Source organism: Populus nigra, chromosome 6, assembly GCF_951802175.1.
Source record: "Populus nigra chromosome 6, ddPopNigr1.1, whole genome shotgun sequence".
Classification (NCBI taxonomy): Eukaryota; Viridiplantae; Streptophyta; class Magnoliopsida; order Malpighiales; family Salicaceae; genus Populus; species Populus nigra.
Genome location: NC_084857.1, coordinates 123,858 through 143,319, shown reverse-complemented (window position 1 = coordinate 143,319; position 19,462 = coordinate 123,858). Strand labels below are relative to the sequence as shown.

Genomic DNA, 19,462 nt, shown 5'->3' with positions numbered 1-19,462 from the left:
ACACACACACACACACACACACACACACACACACACACACACACACACACACACATACTAGCTAGGATCCCTGATCACATATTATATATAATTAATGTATCATCTTAAATCCTCGCTTGCTTAATCTTAAATCCATGATGGAATAAAACTCGATCGATCGTACATGCATGATCATTTATTATTTGGTAATTGATACTGATCAGTACCCATCAACATTTCCCCGATCGATCCAGTTGAATATTGGATATATATTGTAAATAGCTACACTTCTATCTAGCTATCTGTTCCTTTTCAATATATGGTTGCACGTCGTCTAGCTACAGTACCGTACCTGCCATGCGTTGCATGCGTTAATTTTCCACATCGAATATATCCTCTGATTTGCCAACCATGTGATTGTATATTGATTTCATCAATTTGATCTAATAATAATAATCAGTGATCTTGACCATCATCAATTAGGCAAAAACAATGGATATTTCTCTTGCAGATATCTAATTAATTTGAGTACTCTTGGGCGAAGGCCATGCATGCGCATGTGATGAGGAAGATTAACTACTATAAATCTCATCTCCAGGACATGCTGCTTCATGGCTCCTGACGAGCCAAGCACCACTCATTAACTCTCTTAATTAATCAAGCTCTTCCATGTGGATTCATATCAATAAACAAAAAAATATTAATATTTTAATACAATAAAACAAATTAACCCCGTACCCAACTCCAATAAGAGAGTACGATTTATGCAGTTTCTTTGACCATTGACCGAATAATAATCACCCCATTATCTATATCTATTTATTTAGTCGTCAAATTGGGCCCAAGGAATCCACATTCCATTTCCTTATTTGCTCCACATCCTCCCTCCCTCCCTCTAACCCAGCTATATATATATATATATATATATATATATATATATATATCAAGAATGTGTGAACGGAGACGTACCCGAAGTTGACCTCATCAATTAATTAAACTTCATTAATTCTAACGAAGATTTCGAAGCATACACAGGTCGTTTTTTTTTAAAAAATAAAAATTAGCACAGCGAAAGACAAGGACTTTATTAAAATAGCACAATTGAAAACTTATTCATAAAAATAGTACGGTTAATTGAGAATATATGCGATTAATTGTGAATTAAAAGACTCGAAAAATATATATCTATCATTGTAATTTTAAAATCTCCATGAAACTATGCTACTTTTACAAATAAATTTTCAGTTTTGCTATCAGCTGAGATTTTTAAGAAACCCTAATTAATTAACCATTTATGCTAATCTCACAAGAGACTCCTTGCATTGTCCTGTTTCTATGTCCGAAATAATTGTGGTATTATGTGTGTGTGTGTGTGTGTACATATACATATATATATATATACATGCCCGCGCGCGCTTACTTTATCCATGTAAAATTAAACTATTTTTAACACGCAAGACCATGCATCTCAGACAAACTGGACCACCAGCCACCATTCTCATCTCGCAGTATATGATTTCTTCATTTCCCAAAATTAACACCATCTATGTATTCAATCAAAGACCAAAAAGGAAATCATTGGAATCCAATGTAGGAGAGGGGTGCCCTTTTTCTGGGTGTGCAGAGAATGTATGATGTATACATTAATTAATTATATAGTAGGTGCGCATAGCCGTTTTCTTTTAGTCTCTTGAAGGAGATTATTTTCGATAGGAAGAAAGTGAGAAAAAATCCAGGGAAAAAGAAAAGGTTTTAGAGGATCATTCGAACATTTCACGTACAAAACTAGAAAAGGCTGTTCCTGTGTGTGCCAATAGCAATTCCTAGCTTATTTATTATTGTATCCTCTTGATCGGTAACCATAATAAAATAATGAGCATTTCACATGATTGATGCCATCTTCCACGATCTTCAAGGCAGCCCCAAATCCAATAAACAGATACAAAATTGTTTCTGTTGACAACATTTAATAAAAGTTCTTTCTATTTGCCGATACCCAATAGGAAATCAACCAAGTTGATAGCATTAATGCACATTTATATGAAAAGTTAGATGCTTGTGTGCTAGCAATGTTGAGGCAGGCTGCTTCAGAAACAAATTAATTGCAATAAATAATACATACCCACAATGTATTTTTTTGATTTATTTATTAGAGAGGAGCTTATAGTTAGGTTGAATTGGTTAAAATTTAAATGGAAGAAAGTGGAAAGTAATCATCTGGGTCTTGGGGGATTAAACAAAGAGAGAGTAAAAAGTGTAGCTGCTTTGATTGATTCTTGAGTGAGACAGTTGCACTTACTAACCGACGTCCCTAACTCCAATGATTTATCATATTTAATTACTGCATATATGGGAATTAAATACTCTGCAAAATCATTACATCAAGCATCTATATATATGTATATATGGCTTCTTTAAACACCACCACCACCACCCACCACTTGTGACATATTCCCTCTAGCAAACACTAACAAAGAAAATTATTATCTCTCTCTCTCTCATGGATCATCCAAAGAAGTCTAACAAGATCAGCGACATTGTTCGGCTTCAGCAGATCCTTAAGAAGTGGAGAAAGGCAGCAAATGCACCCAAAAACATCAGCAGCAGCAGCAACAACAACACCAGCAGCAGCAGCAGCAATGCCAGCAAGAGCATCAAGTTCTTAAAGAGAACACTCTCCTTCACAGATTTGTCATCGTCAGCAGCAGCGTCCTCAAATGATGCTGTTCCCAAAGGGTACCTTGCTGTTTGTGTTGGCAAGGAGTTGAAGAGGTATATCATCCCTACAGAGTACTTGGGTCACCAAGCCTTTGGAATTCTATTGCGAGAGGCAGAAGAGGAGTTTGGGTTTCAACAAGAGGGAGTGTTAAAGATACCATGTGAAGTTCCTGTGTTTGAGAAGATCTTGAAGGTAGTTGAAGAGAAGAAAGATGTTTACTTGTTGCATGAGTTAGGGCCTGTTAATGCAGAGTCGACGGCCAAGGAGATGATTGGTTGTTACTCACAATCACCAGATTGTGAGCTAACACCTTCTCATCATCCACAAATGTGTAGATGATCAACAACATTTACACAGGATCACCGAAGACCCGTCCTTTTTCTCTTCTTAGAGGCTACTTGCTTTAATTTGCTTTCTTTTTGAGAGAGGAGATTCCAGCTACAAGGAATACAGTTAGAGAGGAGTATCAATTTCTAATTAGGATCAAATAATTAAGCTGGTAGATTTATATTATATATGTTGATCAAAATTAAGATAAAATATATATATATATAGCTGTTAATTACTGGCTATATATATATATATATATATTCGGATAGCAGTATAAATGTGATGATAATACAAAGTAGTATATATGCATCGATCGTACTTGTAACTACGTACGTACCATGTATTTAATTTAGAGCAAAGTATTTTGGATTTTTATGACTTCAATTTGATTTTTTGGTGTTTGCATATATATATATATATATATATATATATATATATATATATCCACGCACGTACGTAGCACACTCACACTCTGGTCATTTTCTGTATTAATTAATTGGTCATTTTGCAGATTACTTGCTATATTTGGAACATGCATGCCAATTTACAATTATGGTTACTACTGGCTAGCTAGTAATTAGTGATGGTTAAACAGCTTGGATTATTTATTAATGTACATATACATATATATATATATAGGTGTCATTTGGATATATGCTAGTAATGAAATTAAGCAATCCGCTATTTATTGAGGTTATGGAAAGAATTAATTGGATGATATTAATTTTCAATTTTAATTACAATATATTTTGAATAGTTTAGTACTATTGAAATGAGATTTAAGATTTTTTATTTCAATTTCAACTTTGTGTCCTTGAGATTATTAATTCTAAAATTGTGAACAAGGAAATAAAGGCTTGGAACGTAAGAAGCTAGCTAGTCAATTAATATTAGAGGATTTAAACATGGGCTACGTACCCGTAGAGTACGTACCAGACGAACTAAGCTTGGTCACGAAGAAATTAAATGGTAATCAACAACAACAACGTGCAACAACATGCTTCATTGGAGAATATTGAAATAGTACTGGATTGGAGCTCAGTTGAGTTACACCAATATTGTCATAATAGACGTCTACTACAAGGTTAATTGGATACAAGAACACAAAGTTCTGATATATACAAGTGAACAGACCCTGCATAGTTCAGCGACAGTACTGGCGACAACTGATCAGCGATATTAATTCAGCTGCAAGCAACTATATATATATATATTTATTTATTTTTTTTAAGCAAAAAGCCCCAACTTTTTTATAAAAAAAGAAAAAGAAGAGGGTAAGAGTTCAACCGATGCATTGCTAGTAGTGCAAAACTTAGAAATGGAAATTAAATTTTTTGTCATGTTGGGGACACAAAGAACATTATTAAGGGTAAATTTGGAGTTTAGAGAGGAAAAGGTGGTACGTAGAATCGGCCGTGTGTGTGATGGAGAGAGTTGTACCATCTCTAATCATCATAACATCATCAAATCCTTTGTAGGGTGAATGAAGAGATAATTGTTCAAGTCTGCCGTGACATGATGAGAATTATTAGATGGTGCAGATGCCAAGGTTAGACCTGGCGTTATTGACAGCAACAATATTGGCTTGGGGTTGCCAAGAGGTTGTCGAATTATTAGATGGTGAAGATCCCAAGGTGGATGATGGAACTGGAATCACCTGAAAAGAAGGACATTTCTTGGATGTGTATCCCTGAATGCCACAAATTTAATAGAACCCTTAAAATGGTCGTGGAGGAGTGCGGTTGTTGTGATATTGAGGTCTTGGATTGGGAAGCAGGGGAGGACGTCCATTGTTGGTATTTGGGAAACGCCAATTCATTCCACCAGCCAGAGAGGAATAAGAGGGATGCCAGTAAGAGTTGACGCCAAGTATGATTGGTTCTTTGTGTTGGATTTGTAGTAATTGGAAGATGTGCTGCTTCTACATTTATGGGTGCTGAAGTAGATGCTTCGAAAGAGAGTAGCTTCTCGTGAAGCTCATCAAAGGAAATGGATGTGTCACGAGCTTCAACCGCTCGAACAAGTTCTTTGCAGTCATTTCCCAGTCCATCCAATATCTTGTCTGTGAGATCTTCGTCATCCATTAGTGCACCTCGTAGAGCCGGTTCATCAGCACGGACTTTGACATAATGAAGATACTCAGTTGTGGTCATATATAGTGCCTTTCGACAGATTCTTTAATTGATTTTTAACTTGTTTGATGCGCCCACAAGAAGGTTTGGATGCCTATTGGCAAGAATTGTCCATACTTCTTGATTGAGAAGTTCATGCTCGTGCGATGAAGGATATAATGGTAGGAGACCAGAGAGAGCCAATCAAGGCGATGACGAATCCAAAATTTGTGAGAAGGATTTGTCGTGGTAATGTTGTTGACGGTTATGGTTTTTGGTAGACAAGGTGTGGATCCATCAATATATCCTAAAAGATCATATCCAATTATGAGAGTTTCCATGAGATGTAGTTGGTAGAGATGAGTTTGAGAAGTGCTTGAGCAAAGATATTGATGGTGATGAAGGGAGGACCTCATTGACAATTCTGGAAATTTCACTTTCTTTCTTATTTTGAAATTAGGTTACAGACTCTTTCTCTTATAGAGAAGCTTTACAAGATGACTATGAAAACAGCAAGTAATTAAAGAATCCCTACAAATCAGGATACAATGAATTAGGATCAGTTACGGAATAATTCCTATATTGGACTCTACAGCTCATGCTAATATTAATTCCTAAACTGTACAGCTCACGCTAACATTCCCCCTCAAGTTGGTGCAAAGATATCTTCGATGCCCAACTTGCTAAGTGAGTCCTGAAACACTTTGTTTGAGACGGCCTTTGTGAGCACATCCGCAAGTTGACCTTCTGATCTAACAAAAGGAAAGCATATCACTCCTTCTTCCAGATTTTGTTTGATGAAATGTCGATCTATCTCGATGTGTTTCGTTCGGTCATGCTGAATTGGATTTTGAGAAATTGCAATTGCGGCTTTATTGTCGCAATATAGATTCATCCTTGACTTGGGAGTAAATCCAATCTCGGAGAGTAATCTTCTAATCCAAAGGAGTTCGCAAAGACCTTTAGCCATTCCTCTGAACTCTGCCTCCGCGCTTGACAAAGCAACTACCTTCTGTTTTTTACTTCTCCAGGTCACCAAATTTCCCCCAACAAATGTAAAATATCCGGATGTAGATTTTCTATCAAACACATTTCCTGCCCAATCAGCATCTGTGTACCCTTCAACCTTCAAATGATCGTTCTTGGAGAACATAAGCCCTCTCCCCGGAGCGGACTTTAGGTACTGTAGTATTCGACTAACTGCGTCCATGTGATCCTTGCTAGGGCAATGCATGAATTGGCTAACCAAGCTGACAGCGTACGAAATATCTGGACGAGTATGAGATAAGTAGATTAATTTACCTACCAATCGTTGATACCTTTCTTTGTCAGCTGGTTCTTGATCGGGATACACTCCAAGCTTTTGATTCTGAACTGTTGGAGTGTCTGCCGGCTTGCAGTCAAGCATTCCTACCTCAGTCAGTAGATCTAATACATATTTTCTCTGTGAGAGAAAAATTCCCCGTTTTGATCTAGCCACTTCGATCCCTAAGAAGTATTTCAGTCCGCCCAAGTCCTTCATTTCGAATTCATCGGAAAGCTGCTTTTGTAATCTTTTAATTTCTTCCTCATCATCTCCTGTAATGATCATGTCATCTACATAAATTATCAGGACAGTTACCTTTCCTCGTTGCCTCTTAAGGAAGAGGGTATGGTCCGAGTTGCTCTGCTGAAACCCATACTTTCTCATAGCCACGCTAAATCGGCCAAACCATGCACGTGGAGACTGCTTTAGCCCATATAACGCTCGTTGTAATCTGCATACGGTTCCAAGTGTGTTTGAATTATATCCTGGTGGAATATCCATATATACCTCCTCTTCCAGGTCTCCGTGAAGGAAGGCATTTTTCACGTCAAATTGGTGCAATGGCCAATCTAAATTTGCAGCTATGGATAACAATACTCTGACTGTGTTAAGTTTTGCAACCGGTGAAAATGTCTCCTGATAATCTATCCCGTAAGTCTGTGTGTACCCCTTTGCTACCAGCCTTGCCTTGTGTCGCTCAATTGACCCGTCTGCCTTATATTTGGTTGAAAATACCCATTTACACCCAACCGTTCTCTTCCCTTGCGGTAATGTGACAATTTCCCATGTTTGGTTCTTCTCTAGGGCTGTCATTTCTTCTTGAATTGCTTGGGACCATTTGGGGTCTGCTAGTGCTTCATGAATTCCCAAAGGAATATGGCCAGAGGACAACTTATATGCAAAGGCTTTGAGAGGCATTGGCAGCCTTTGTGTGGAGACATAATTTGAGACGGGATACTTTGCTTTTTTTCCCTCCGTATCTGGTGAGTACCGTGATGGAGGCCTGCCTCTGTTCTGCCTGAAAGGTAAGTGATAACTATTTGAAGAATTCAAAATATTTCCAGTAGGGGTTGTATGAGAAATTACCTCAGGATCATCCTCATGCAAAGGATTGTCATTGTCAGGTACTAGAAGAGAGGGGGATTTACTGATACTGTCGGATGCCATGCTTTCTGTCCCTTCATCATCTTCATCTATTATGATCACATTCTCTGCATTTTCAGTAGTTCCGATGGGAGTTCCCTCAGTATTCTCAGCAGCGTCAGTCACGGTGGAAGTCATGACCACCGTTTCAATAGCTCCAGTAACCTCATTATTCTTAGCATCTCCAATAGCTCCAGTACCCTCATTATTCTCAACATCTCCAATAGCTCCAGTAACCTCATTAACCTCAACATTCTCAACATCTCCAATAGTCCACCACTTCTCATCTTCATTCCGTATTTCCCCCTGGAGAGGAGAAGAGAAAGCCGTGAACGGATAGAAGTATTCTGATTCTAGAAAGGTAACATCCATTGTAATGTAGAGTCGTTTTGTCTTAGGATCATAGCAGCGGAATCCCTTTTTATTTGAGCCATACCCCAAAAAAATACACCGAACGGCACATGGTTCAAGCTTTGTTCGTAGGTGTTTGTGTATATGAACAAATGCTACACAACCAAACACTCTTGGTGGAAGTAACAAGATGGATGGTAGAGTAACATATTGTGATAATGCCTGTAGTGGGGTCTTGAAGTCCAAGGCTTTGGACGGCATTCTGTTCAGTAAATATACAGCGGTAGTAATACTATCACTCCAATATCTACCCGGCACCTGTGCTCCAAATAATAATGCCCGTGCTGTTTCTAAGATATGTCGGTTTTTTCGTTCTGCCACTCCGTTTTGTTGTGGAGTCTGACTACAGGACATTTCATGCAAAATCCCTTTCGTTCGAAAAAATTCTACGAAGTTATGATTCACATACTCCCCCCCATTATCCGATCGAAGGATCTGAATATTTGCTGAAAATTGAGTATGAACCATAGCTTCAAACATACAAAACACATCAAACACTTCATCTTTACGCTTCAATAAATATAACCATGTCATTCTAGTACAATCATCCACAAATGTTACAAACCAGCGTATGCCGGAAACAGTGGTAATTGGTGACGGACCCCATACATCAGAGTGAACCAGGGCAAAAGGAGTATCACTTTTATTCAAGCTAATCGGAAAGGATACACGATGACTCTTGGCAAGAATGCAAGTTTCACATTTAAATTCTGCATAATTCAAATTCAAAAACAATTCTGGAAACAAGTACTTCATATAGCTAAAAGATGGATGTCCCAACCGATAATGCCAAAGCCAAATCTGATTTTCTTTTGTCAGTAGTGATCGTCTCACGGTGTTGACATTGCCGATGTTGAAGTCATCCACGTAGTATAACCCCTCTCTTTTAGTACCACGCCCAATGATCTCCTTCGTGAGGATATCCTGAAAAAGGCAGAATTTTGGATACATTAGCACAACACAATTTAGGTCTTCGGTGACTTGGCTCACCGATAACAATTTATTTGAAAGAGAAGGCACAAGTAACGTGTTGGTCAATAATAGAGAGGTTGATATGTGCACGGTTCCAGCCCCTGTGACAGGGTAGACCACCCCATTGGCATTAGAGATACCCGTTCTCCTCGGTTCTGTGGTGTTTGAAAAATCATCTGAACAATATGTCATGTGGTCCGTTGCACCAGAGTCCACAATCCAGTCATTTTTAGATTCTGTGCTACCTTGGTCGTTGGGCAGACTGGTGGCAGCTTCTCCGGATTCAACCAACGGTGCTAATGATAGTTGGGGTTTAGTATTTGCCAATGATGCTTGGCCTGTGTCCCCAGATGAGGTTCTCTGTTTCCTTGTCTTCAATTCACTCCACCAATCGGGATAACCATGCAATTTAAAGCATGTCTCCCGTGTATGTTTCATATTTCCACAATGGGAACACCCACTGCCTTCACTCTCCACCTGTCCTTTAGGCCTTGCTAAGTGATGCAAGTTACGCCCTGCTGTCGGCGCCATCCCTGCTCTGTTTATTTGAAGTGTTTGCTGTCGTGGTAAATAAGTTTTCCCCCCTCTAGAAACCATTGCTGCAGCAGTAGAATTTCCGTTATTAGTAAGCATGACAGTCTGCCTAATTGCTTCCCTCCTGACATAGGCATAGGCTTGTTCAACAGTTGGGAAGGGTTTCAATTGGAGTACATCACTCCGTATATTGTCAAGCCTATCGTCCAGCCCATCTAAGAAAGTATACACTCGATTCTCTTGCAGTAGATCATTGAATCGTTGTATATCAGCAGCACATTCCATAGGATTAGGTCTACGGAAATCAATTTCCCTCCATAAACCTTGAAGGCAATTGTAATAAGTTTCTATGGATTCTCCTGATTGTTTCATCATTGTTACTCGCCGCTTTAAATCATATACTTGAGAAGTATCAGATCCATCAAAATAAGTGGTGGCGATCGAGTCCCATACCTGTTTGGCAGTGGAGAATCGAATAAAATTGCCTATGAGAGAAGGATCCATTGAGTTAATTAGCCATCCTTTCACAATCGAGTTTTCTGTTCTCCATCTCCTGAAGTGGGGATCATTCAGTTCTGGTTGGGGAAGATCTCCATTTATGTATCCCAATTTGTCTTTTCCGGAGATATACATCTCCACAATTTGGGACCACAAGGCATAGTTGGTACCATCAAGTTTGATACCAATTGATGCAGCCGTAGTGTCATAGATAACCGATGGGGTCTGGGTCTGGGTCTGGTTTTGGGTTACAATCTGAGCCATTCTCGTCGTGAGATCATCAAGAGTTGCCACCGTATTTTGCTGTTCTTGTTCTGTCATTTCAGTTGGTGTTTCCATTCTGTATTTCACCCTTACGCCTTCTGTCAGATTTTTGAGTAGCAAAGAATGAACCTTTGCTCTGATACCATGACAATTCTGGGAATTTCACTTTCTTTCTTATTTTGAAATTAGGTTACAGACTCTTTCTCTTATAGAGAAGCTTTACAAGATGACTATGAAAACGGCAAGTAATTAAAGAATCCCTACAAATCAGGATACAATGAATTAGGATCAGTTACGGAATAATTCCTATATTGGACTCTACAGCTCATGCTAATATTAATTCCTAAACTGTACAGCTCACGCTAACACTCATTGGCGTGAGGAGTTTCGAGTTGGATTGGGTGTTCATATTGATGTTTATATATAGCCAAGAGGGAATAGGGAAGAAGACAAGAAAAAAGAAGAAAGAATCAATAAGAGATCAGTAGAATAATGCTCTGATACCCATGATAGAATGATGTTACAGGAGGAGAATATAATGTTTCTTTCTCGTTCATTAATCAGAAAAGATTATATATATATATATATATATATATATATATATATATATATATATATATATATATATTCATTCGTTATAGAATTTATATAACCAACTCATATCTAGCTAGAGAGTTGCAATTATACGTAAATAAGGGATTTTCCAAAGTTGCCTCAGCTAATCAGGCCATGCGATCGTGAATTTGGCTGTTCCATGTTTGTCTTTGGGCTCTTGCCACTTCCACCTGACGCCCGTAGCGGCACATTAATCAATTAAATGTTCGTGCAAGAGACAATATATATCATTGGTTTTCACGGAGATATTTGCTGTCGACCAATTACATGAACATATAGATATATTGATCACGCATGCAGATTTTACCTTTGATTCAAGACGATGTGTTGCTCCTCTTGATCCTGCTCTTGGAAGAAGCCTTGTCCCTTTGTAATCTCCAGCATCTTAGCAGTATTTCCTCAAAGTCTTCCTCTTCGCATGGAATATGTAGCCCAGTACCTTGACTGTCATAACCAAATTCCTCAGCAACTTTATCCATCAAACCCACAAATTCTGGCGTTGACAAACAACTCAATGGAATCACAAACCTCCGTTGCTCTGCCCCCACGTACACCGCTAGAAAACCTCTTGGCACCTTTTCAGGAGCACTCGCCCCTTTGGCGACCAGTTTGCCGCCTGTCGAGAATTTTGATCCGACTAGCAAAGATTCCTTGGGGTTCTCTCTGTAATATTGAGGAGCCCAGTACCATAGCCATAGTTGGAGAATTTTCTTTGGCCTGGTGGCAATGTGAACCATCTTTCGAAGGTTTGTGGTTGATTGAGATTTCTTGCATACAATATCCATGGTGGATTAATAATTGATTATAAACTCAATGCAAGAAGATTTTGCATGTATGCTGAGAATACACACACACACACACACACACACACACACACACATTCAATCGATCATCACGTACGAATGATTAAATTATATATGTGCATTAAGAATAATACAATTAATTAAGTTTCTGAAAACAAAAACAAATTAATAATAATAATAATAATAATAATAATTAAATAATAATAATAATTAAAGTGTTGCAAAAACGTTAGAAGAAAAGAATCGTGATAGTGGACATTGATTTGTGAAAACATGCATGGTACTGGCTCCTTGATTTGAGCCAAGAATTGATCAGTTTGGAAATTAAAAACTGTTTTTTTTTCTCTCCTGCAAGAGAAGGAACAAATGAATGACCTTCACTTGCAGAGGTGAAGTTTGGTTGATTTGTATGGTACCAGGTGTTATATATATATATATATATATATATATATATATATATAGAGAGAGAGAGAGAGAGAGAGAGAGAGAGAGGCTGTATAGAGTCGAAGGAACGATCGATGTGGTGAAAGAATCTGAAAATCCAAAAGCATTAATGTATGTTCCACCACGCGCCTATTTTAAAAGCTTCCTCGGTTATGGCGGAATCTCCTCCATTTTCGACTGCTCAACCGCGCGCCTCTCTATAGAATTTTCTATATATGATAGAGGACACTGGACACGTACGCGCACATACAGATTGGAGTTTTTGTGGCATGCAAATGTTGATCTTCTCTCTGGCAAATCAATACAAAGTGCACAATTAGTCCGTCTGTTTCTTGAAATATTAATTAAGAGCCTAAACATATATATTCTCTAATTAGATAGATATATATATATGATCATGTCATTTGAAGAATATTAATTGTTAAATAAATTATAGTTAAGAAGAGAGTCAGTGAATAATAACAAATAATCTTAATTTCTTGTTGAACAGGAAGCATGTTGCAACATTCACATGCAAAGAAATAACAGTTTTAAAGCTTCATTCAAGAATCAAAAGAAATCTCACATGTGTGTGTGTGTGTGTGTGTGTGTGTGAGAGAGAAAAAGGAGTACTCATTTTGTACTGTTGCACGCTTATGGCCTCCTCCTTGGACCGGACACGGAGGTGTTATCCCCAAATAAGAAATGACGGACGGGCCTCTCATGTAGGCTGATCATAATGGGCTTTTCGTACAGCCCAATACTGGCAGTCCAGTTTCTGCTAAGGACGACATGTTTGGGCCTGGTCGTTCATTCACCCCCTCCATAATATCAAACTCATTGATGAAGAAGACAAGACTCGTGTCGTCTTCTTCTTCTTCTTCATCTTATGTTTTTTGTCTTCCATAACATCGTGGGTGAATGGTTAGGTAGAACCCAAAGAAATGCCCAGGAATCTCAAGTCACTGCCCCAATTAAATAAGAGAATTCTTTCTTTTCTTTTCTTTTCCTCCCAAAGATTAATTTAAGCAATTTCATATATAAATGTTCATTGGACCACTACTAAAGCTAAGGAAGGACCTGTTGTTGATCTATAAAAACAGGCTGCGAGAGCTAGGCAATATAAGAATTAGGCCTTGGTAGCATCGGGCACATTATTAATTAATGTGAGGAATTAAATATCCTAAGAAAACATTAATAATAAAGCACGGTAAGAAAAAAACATCATGGGATACATATATCTCTTAATTATATTCAAGGAAAGAGATTACAATCCTGAATATACCTCGTAATATCTAACTAACATGTGCATATATAGATAATGATTTTGTCATATGGTACGTACTGACCACTATTCATAGAAAGAAAGCAGCATACATGACCTTTTTCCCACTTAATTCGATCGCTTTTGTATGTAGATGATTTCAACGCTTTCCATTTAATATATATAAATCCATCAATCAAGGACTATACACGCAAGGACTGATATTTATTGATTGGGTCCTTTTCTGAAATTGATTTCTGAAGTGGGTTTTGATCCACGCAAGGACTTTCCTGCTTCTTCTGGTCACCGTGATTTCCGTACACCTCTTCTAAAAGCTACGGCTTAGACTATCCAAAATGTTTCAAACAACAGTTTATGATCATCTGTGTTGATTGATTGGGTGCAGCAACATCCCCATCATCATAGTTGCTTAAACACACCAAACCATCAAATACAAGAACTCGTTGCTGTCTATCAAAGAACACCATTGTTTAGACAAACACCTGCAACAACATGGGAGATAGATCTGGATGTCTAAGACTAGAGAGGGTTTTAGTTATGATATCAGAGCTAGACAATATTACTTTGGGTTTGGTTTTGAGAATCCTTTAATGACAACCGACACCCGGCGTTAGATAAAAGCTCCAACTAAAAAAATGCTAAGTGCAAAAACCCATAAAATTCTTGCTGCTAATGATATTTCAAGCATCTCTAGATGTTTCCAAGACCTAATGTCTCTCTCTTCAACTACTCGTTTCTTGAAATCAATTTTCTTATTTGTGCAAGAAACAAGAAATATCTCGCAGTTGATGGGGAAAGGCTAATCAAGTCCTCTTAATTAGATTTCGTTGCAAGAAATCAAAGATTGGGTTTGCTTTGTAAGTAATTAAATCCTCTCCTTTTCTCTAAGTCATCCTGCTAAAGCCCAGATGCTTCTAACATTGTTCATGAATTTTTAATTTATGAGATTGGTATTGTTAAAATTATTTATTTCTTTAATTTTTTTATAATAAATATTTTTAAAAATATCTAAATTTTAATATATTTCATATAAATATCTTAGTTATAAGATATATTAAGTGTTTACATGGTATAAAATATCATGTAGGCTCGATTAAACTCGATCCAGGAATTACCCATAAAGTAAAATATGTAATGTCTAAGTTAATAAATTAAATCACATGAAGGTGCTATATATTAATGTAAGTTTTACTCTGTATTGATCAGTAATTGATAATATCTCTACATGGCTTTGTTAAATATTGATGTAAATTAATTAATAGGAAAACATGCAGTTTCCTAGTGGGCTAGGAAAACGCACCAGCCGCTGTAGGTTTGTTTCGTAATTTAAATTGATTTTTATTTATTTATTCATCATAATTGTATCTCTCTTTTGTGGTGGATGTTGCAGGCCTGCCAAATTCGATGCATTTGTGGGGCTTTCATGGTCTTACCGCCGGCCGTATTGATCACTATAAAATGGAGACCTGTGGATTTCACACTTTTTTTGTCGCACATTGATGATATATATGTATATTTATACAGAGCAACAGAGCAATCACACGTGAAAGAAAGCTTCTACTGTTTATTATTTGCCATAAATGGAACAATAGCGACAAGAAACTCCAGAAAGTGGAAGAACATGGGATGAAAACAGTCAATTACTAAAGATCAAATCAAAAGTCGATTAATCTCAGTGCGTGTGCGTGCGTGCGTGTGTAGCATATCAAATCAAGTAATGAAACTAGCTAGCTAGCTTGTAATTAGACTTATTTAGTAGTCGTTTATGAAAGTGATTAAAGACAAATCAAAAGTAACAAAGAGTATTGGTATATGGATGGACTCCCTCCCATGAATGCCATAATCCCATACCTTCTTCAATCTTGTTTATTTGATGTAAAATACTTCGAAGCTTGCTCCATTTTCCGTCTTTAAGGTTGTAGGAGATGAATGTGCCTGGAATATGCAGCCACATGGATGATTCATCTTCTCCTACTTGTGATCTGTCAGCTAGATGTAGTATAGAGAACAAGTAACGATGGATGTCCTGCACATTGTTCCTCACCATTGATGGAAAGGAAGACGCTATTCTAGAAAGATCAACACGGTACCTCACCGACCAGCCTGAATAGTCACTCTCCATCCTCATCACATCAAAGCAAGTAGTTATAGGACCATATATCTCAATGAGACATAGATGCCCTCCCGATTCACCGAAATATCCCAATCTCCTCTCTGACCGCCCCTCAGGGATTGGAGGCATTGGCATTGTGAGCATACGCTCTTGTTCAATATCAAATCGAAGTGCCAAGGCTCCTCTGCTAATCCAATGCAATGCACGGTTCAGAAAGACACCTCTATTGAATAACAAAACATGGGAAAAAAATTGATAACTTCCTGAGACTCTCCATGATCCTATGGCTGAATCATATATCTTAATCGCTTTGGAGTCACATACGCATATGATTTTGTAATGGGGTGATATGGTAGGATCATATGCTATGTTAATGCCAAACACAATCTTGCATCCAGGTTTAGGCAGTTGGTGATATTGCTTAGTGGTGGGTTTACAGATGTAGTACTTCCTATCATCTTCATGGCATCGAAAACTGCTGCATAGAAGAAGGCCATTGCAGGAATGTTGTATACAAACACCTTGATCATCTTCAATGAAACAAAGAGATGGCTCAGGAGCAGCATCATCCTGTCCTTCACATGTAATGAACTCAAGTTTCGAGTACTGTTCAAGAAACAAGAATTTTTGTAAGAAGAAACCAGAGACATGATGTTGTGGGTTTCTACGCGAGTAATTGGATATGAATATAGGATCTGAGATGAGATGGTTCCACGATCTGCACACGCATTTGGATATCAACAAGGACTTCAAGGGTAGTCGATGAAGTATTTCGATCATGATATCCTTTTCATCCATGATCATTATTGCCCGCCCTGTTCTTCCAGATGGCCCAGAAGACAGGTTTCGATCCATTGAAATGTTTTGCTGCAAGAACATGGATCAGATATCGGCGTGCGAGGCTAAAATAACATAAGCTGATAAGAACTGGAAATTGGGCATGGATCAAGAGAAGTAAATTGAGGAGTCAAATTCAGCTGGAACAGATTGAAGTAGATCAACACATACCTGTTTTCTCCCTAGACAGTCTCCCATATGTAATAAGAATGCTTCGGGGCACACGTGTTGATTGATAAAAGTCAAGTCTTGCAAGTAGTTTCGAGGAAATTAATGTTAGAATCGACTGAGTTGTTTTCCTTTCGGTCCCGGCAAACAAGCTTCCTAGTCATTTCCTGGTTCTTACATACATCTGTTATATAAATTTCTAAAGCCAAATTTAGGTGCAATTGACAAGCTACCTAACATTGGATTATGTTGCATACAAGCCCATAGAGAAAAGCTTTTTGCTGAGTTGTGTAGTTAAAACAAAAAAAAAATTGTTCTATAGCTTACGCACAGGGCAATGGTCCATTATGGGAAATTACGATGAAACTAGCAAGCCCCTTCTAGAGATTTGCTCTAAATTAAAGATTCTATCAGGCGGCAAGACTATTGCTATTGGAGAACACGTCCAAAAATAAAATAGCAGAAACACGACCTTGGATTTTCCAACCTAGAAAAATGTAGTTGCAAAATTCAGATTCCATGTAAAGTTCCTGTCTTTTGTCTATCATGAAAACTCTGATGGAAATTATATGCGGGCTGAAACTGCACATGGATTACATGAAAAGCTAAGAGAGGAATCACGTTACAGGGATTAAACTAGCTGCCAATTTACTCAGGCATGGGCAACTTCTTCATCAGTACATCTTAGGGACAGCTGAAACAATCAAAACATTGGCCACTAGAGAGCATGTCTTCTGCGTCCAAACTCTCTGCAGCCAAACTGACGCCATACGCAGCTGCCTCTGCAGGATATTTATTGCTCAAAGGTTTTGACACTCGCAAAATAAACTCCTCCCCTCATTTCATACGATATCAACCAAACCAATACCCAATCATTGTTAAGGACAGCTACTCCTGTATTGAGCTTCACTGAATTCTGGGGCAGTGGTTTCCAGCAGCAAACTCTTGGTCCCAAGATATAGAGATACCATTAGCAAATGAAACAGGTTATATGACTACCCATACTAGGTATATGTCCATTGTAAAACGGAAAACAATCATAGAAAACGAGCATGGCATATTTTATCACTGCTCCTCCTCTGCTCGAATATACAAAGACTAAAAAATTGATCTTCACCCCAAAACAAATTCAAGAAACGAACCTTGCACAGCCACATATATAGCAGCATCCATAATTACCATCAGAAACAAACAATTTAAGCAGGGCTCAATAAAACCAAAATTCCAACATGCAACCCTCCTGTTTAACTTTGTAGCAAAAACAATAGTCCAACGAAGAAAAAAGAAAAGGTAAATCACAAATTACAAAAGACTACAACTGCAAGCTCAAATATAAAAAAATTCAACACCAAAATTCTCTTTTTCCCTCACAGAAATAGAGTAGAAACAGCCCTTGTACTATCAATACAACAGAAATTCATTCATTCAATAAATAAAATTGATAAATACTAGTACTGAGTAGAAATGATCAAGAAGAAGAAGAGGGAGGTTTAGTGACAGTCCTAACAGCATTCCAAATCTGAGCAATACCCCCAACAACATGAGGCCAAACAGTCTCAACACCTCTAAAAGCAGAAGCAGAAGCAACCCCAATAGCAAAAGTCTCAGCATAGCCAGGCTTTAAGTCCAACTTCATATCAACAACAGCCACTCTTGTGTTAACCGCGTCAATCTTTCTGGAAGCCTCACCCACCAGGTTGTCCTTCCTGCCCCTGCTGTTAGAAGCTATGACCCTAAAAAGCACATTTTGGAGATCTTCGATGACCTTGATGGATGCTTCTTGAGAGTCAAGGCCTTGAGATTGGTAATGGGATATCAGCTCTTGTGGAGTTGGAGGCTTTTTCTTTGTGCCTTTGATGCTGTTGTTGTCTTTTGATGGGGTAATATTTGGTGTTGCTGGTTGTTCCATTTTCATCGAGTTCTTTATCTTTTGTTTGGGATTTTGAAGAGTGGAGAAAACCTTTTCCTTGTCTTCCTCTTATCCTTGCTTAGATGATGTGATAAAACCCTAAAATTGAGTGTTTTTGTTTTTTTGGAAAGGCCAGGGATAAGGAATGGTGGTTCTTTTCATTTTTTGGAAAGGACCGACAGAGGAGAGAACGAATATATAAATATATATTATTGGGTTTCGGGCTTTGTGGAGAGGTGATTGGATCAGAGCTTAGATTGAACTGATCCAAGGCCCGTGCTGTATTGATTAGCTGGTAAAAATTGGGGGCCCTGAAGTAAATTAAACGAGGGGAAAACAGATTTACTGAGGATTTTTTTTACAGAGTTTTATTTACAGGAGAAAAAAAAAACGTAGGTGGCCTTCGATTTTGAAGTAGGACGAGCTTCTCTGAAAAATTAAATATTTTAAACCTAGAAATTTTATTATATATTTCTATTTTCTTATTTAGTACTAGCATGTTTTTCTATTTGCAGAGGATTACTCTCTTATTTCTTATTTTCATATTCAGTATTATTATGATCTGAATCGTGCCAGCCACCAGCATGCATGATGGATGAGTGATCAACTTAGCTCCAAAACACGTACAGAATAAAAACGACCGCATAAATTTGAATTTGAGGGTATAATTATATACTAAACTATCATGATTGCATTGGTAATAGAGAAAAAGAAGAGGTCTCCTCCTGTTTTAAGAACAGATCTTGAAGGAGGTAAGAGGCCATATAATCTGTCTCAGACTCCATTAACGTTGCGTGTTTTGTCTTCAACCAAAGAACTCAACAGTAATTCCCGTGACGAAGGCCCTCCCCAAGTGTGATTTCCGTGTTTCGATTTGCAAGCATTGAATACAAATTAATAATAGAGTCTAGAACCAATCTTTAATTGGAACCGCATCTGCACTGCGCCCTACCTGTCATCCAATCAACAACCACCCACAATGGCTCCTCCCACTCTCAGGTAAGAAGGCTGCAGGGCAACAATTCGCCCTTCCCAAGAACAC

At 38.0% G+C, this 19,462-nt stretch overlaps 4 protein-coding genes and 1 long non-coding RNA gene across 5 annotated transcripts; 2 read left to right on the top strand and 3 right to left on the bottom strand.

The window, feature by feature from the left end:
• Window positions 1–2,412: 2,412 nt before the first annotated feature.
• On the top strand, window positions 2,413–3,412 carry LOC133697917 (protein SMALL AUXIN UP-REGULATED RNA 9-like). Its single transcript, XM_062120743.1, has one exon. The coding sequence runs from the start codon at window positions 2,480–2,482 to the stop codon at window positions 3,035–3,037; it is 558 nt and encodes a 185-aa protein (XP_061976727.1). The 5' UTR covers window positions 2,413–2,479; the 3' UTR covers window positions 3,038–3,412.
• A 7,783-nt stretch (window positions 3,413–11,195) lies between these two features.
• On the bottom strand, window positions 11,196–11,742 carry LOC133696315 (auxin-responsive protein SAUR22-like). The gene has a single exon (XM_062118478.1). It carries the CDS (start codon window positions 11,665–11,667, stop codon window positions 11,197–11,199), a length of 471 nt encoding a protein of 156 aa, XP_061974462.1. The 5' UTR covers window positions 11,668–11,742; the 3' UTR covers window position 11,196.
• Window positions 11,743–13,783: 2,041 nt separating this feature from the next.
• On the top strand, window positions 13,784–15,253 carry LOC133696065 (uncharacterized). The gene is made up of 2 exons (XR_009842600.1): window positions 13,784–14,250; window positions 14,784–15,253. It is a non-coding gene; the product is annotated as an uncharacterized LOC133696065 (long non-coding RNA).
• Window positions 14,938–17,572, bottom strand: LOC133696063 (F-box protein At5g07610-like). The gene is made up of 2 exons (XM_062118093.1): window positions 16,515–17,572; window positions 14,938–16,373 (listed from the first exon to the last, which is right to left on the bottom strand). Exons 1-2 carry the CDS (start codon window positions 16,539–16,541, stop codon window positions 15,180–15,182), a joined length of 1,221 nt encoding a protein of 406 aa, XP_061974077.1. The 5' UTR covers window positions 16,542–17,572; the 3' UTR covers window positions 14,938–15,179.
• Window positions 17,573–17,722: 150 nt separating this feature from the next.
• Window positions 17,723–18,609, bottom strand: LOC133696064 (uncharacterized). The gene has a single exon (XM_062118094.1). It carries the CDS (start codon window positions 18,424–18,426, stop codon window positions 17,980–17,982), a length of 447 nt encoding a protein of 148 aa, XP_061974078.1. The 5' UTR covers window positions 18,427–18,609; the 3' UTR covers window positions 17,723–17,979.
• Window positions 18,610–19,462: the final 853 nt, after the last annotated feature.

Excerpts from the sequence above, each read along its gene's own strand:
- LOC133696315 (XM_062118478.1), bottom strand. The coding sequence starts at position 11,667 with ATGGATATTGTATGCAAGAAATCTCAATCAACCACAAACCTTCGAAAG.
- LOC133696063 (XM_062118093.1), bottom strand. The coding sequence starts at position 16,541 with ATGGGAGACTGTCTAGGGAGAAAACAG. Across the intron at positions 16,374-16,514 it reads ACTGTCTAGGGAGAAAACAG|CAAAACATTTCAATGGATCG; the intron begins GTATGTGTTGAT and ends ATGTTCTTGCAG.
- LOC133696064 (XM_062118094.1), bottom strand. The coding sequence starts at position 18,426 with ATGAAAATGGAACAACCAGCAACACCAAATATTACCCCATCAAAAGAC.
- LOC133697917 (XM_062120743.1), top strand. The coding sequence starts at position 2,480 with ATGGATCATCCAAAGAAGTCTAACAAGATCAGCGACATTGTTCGGCTT.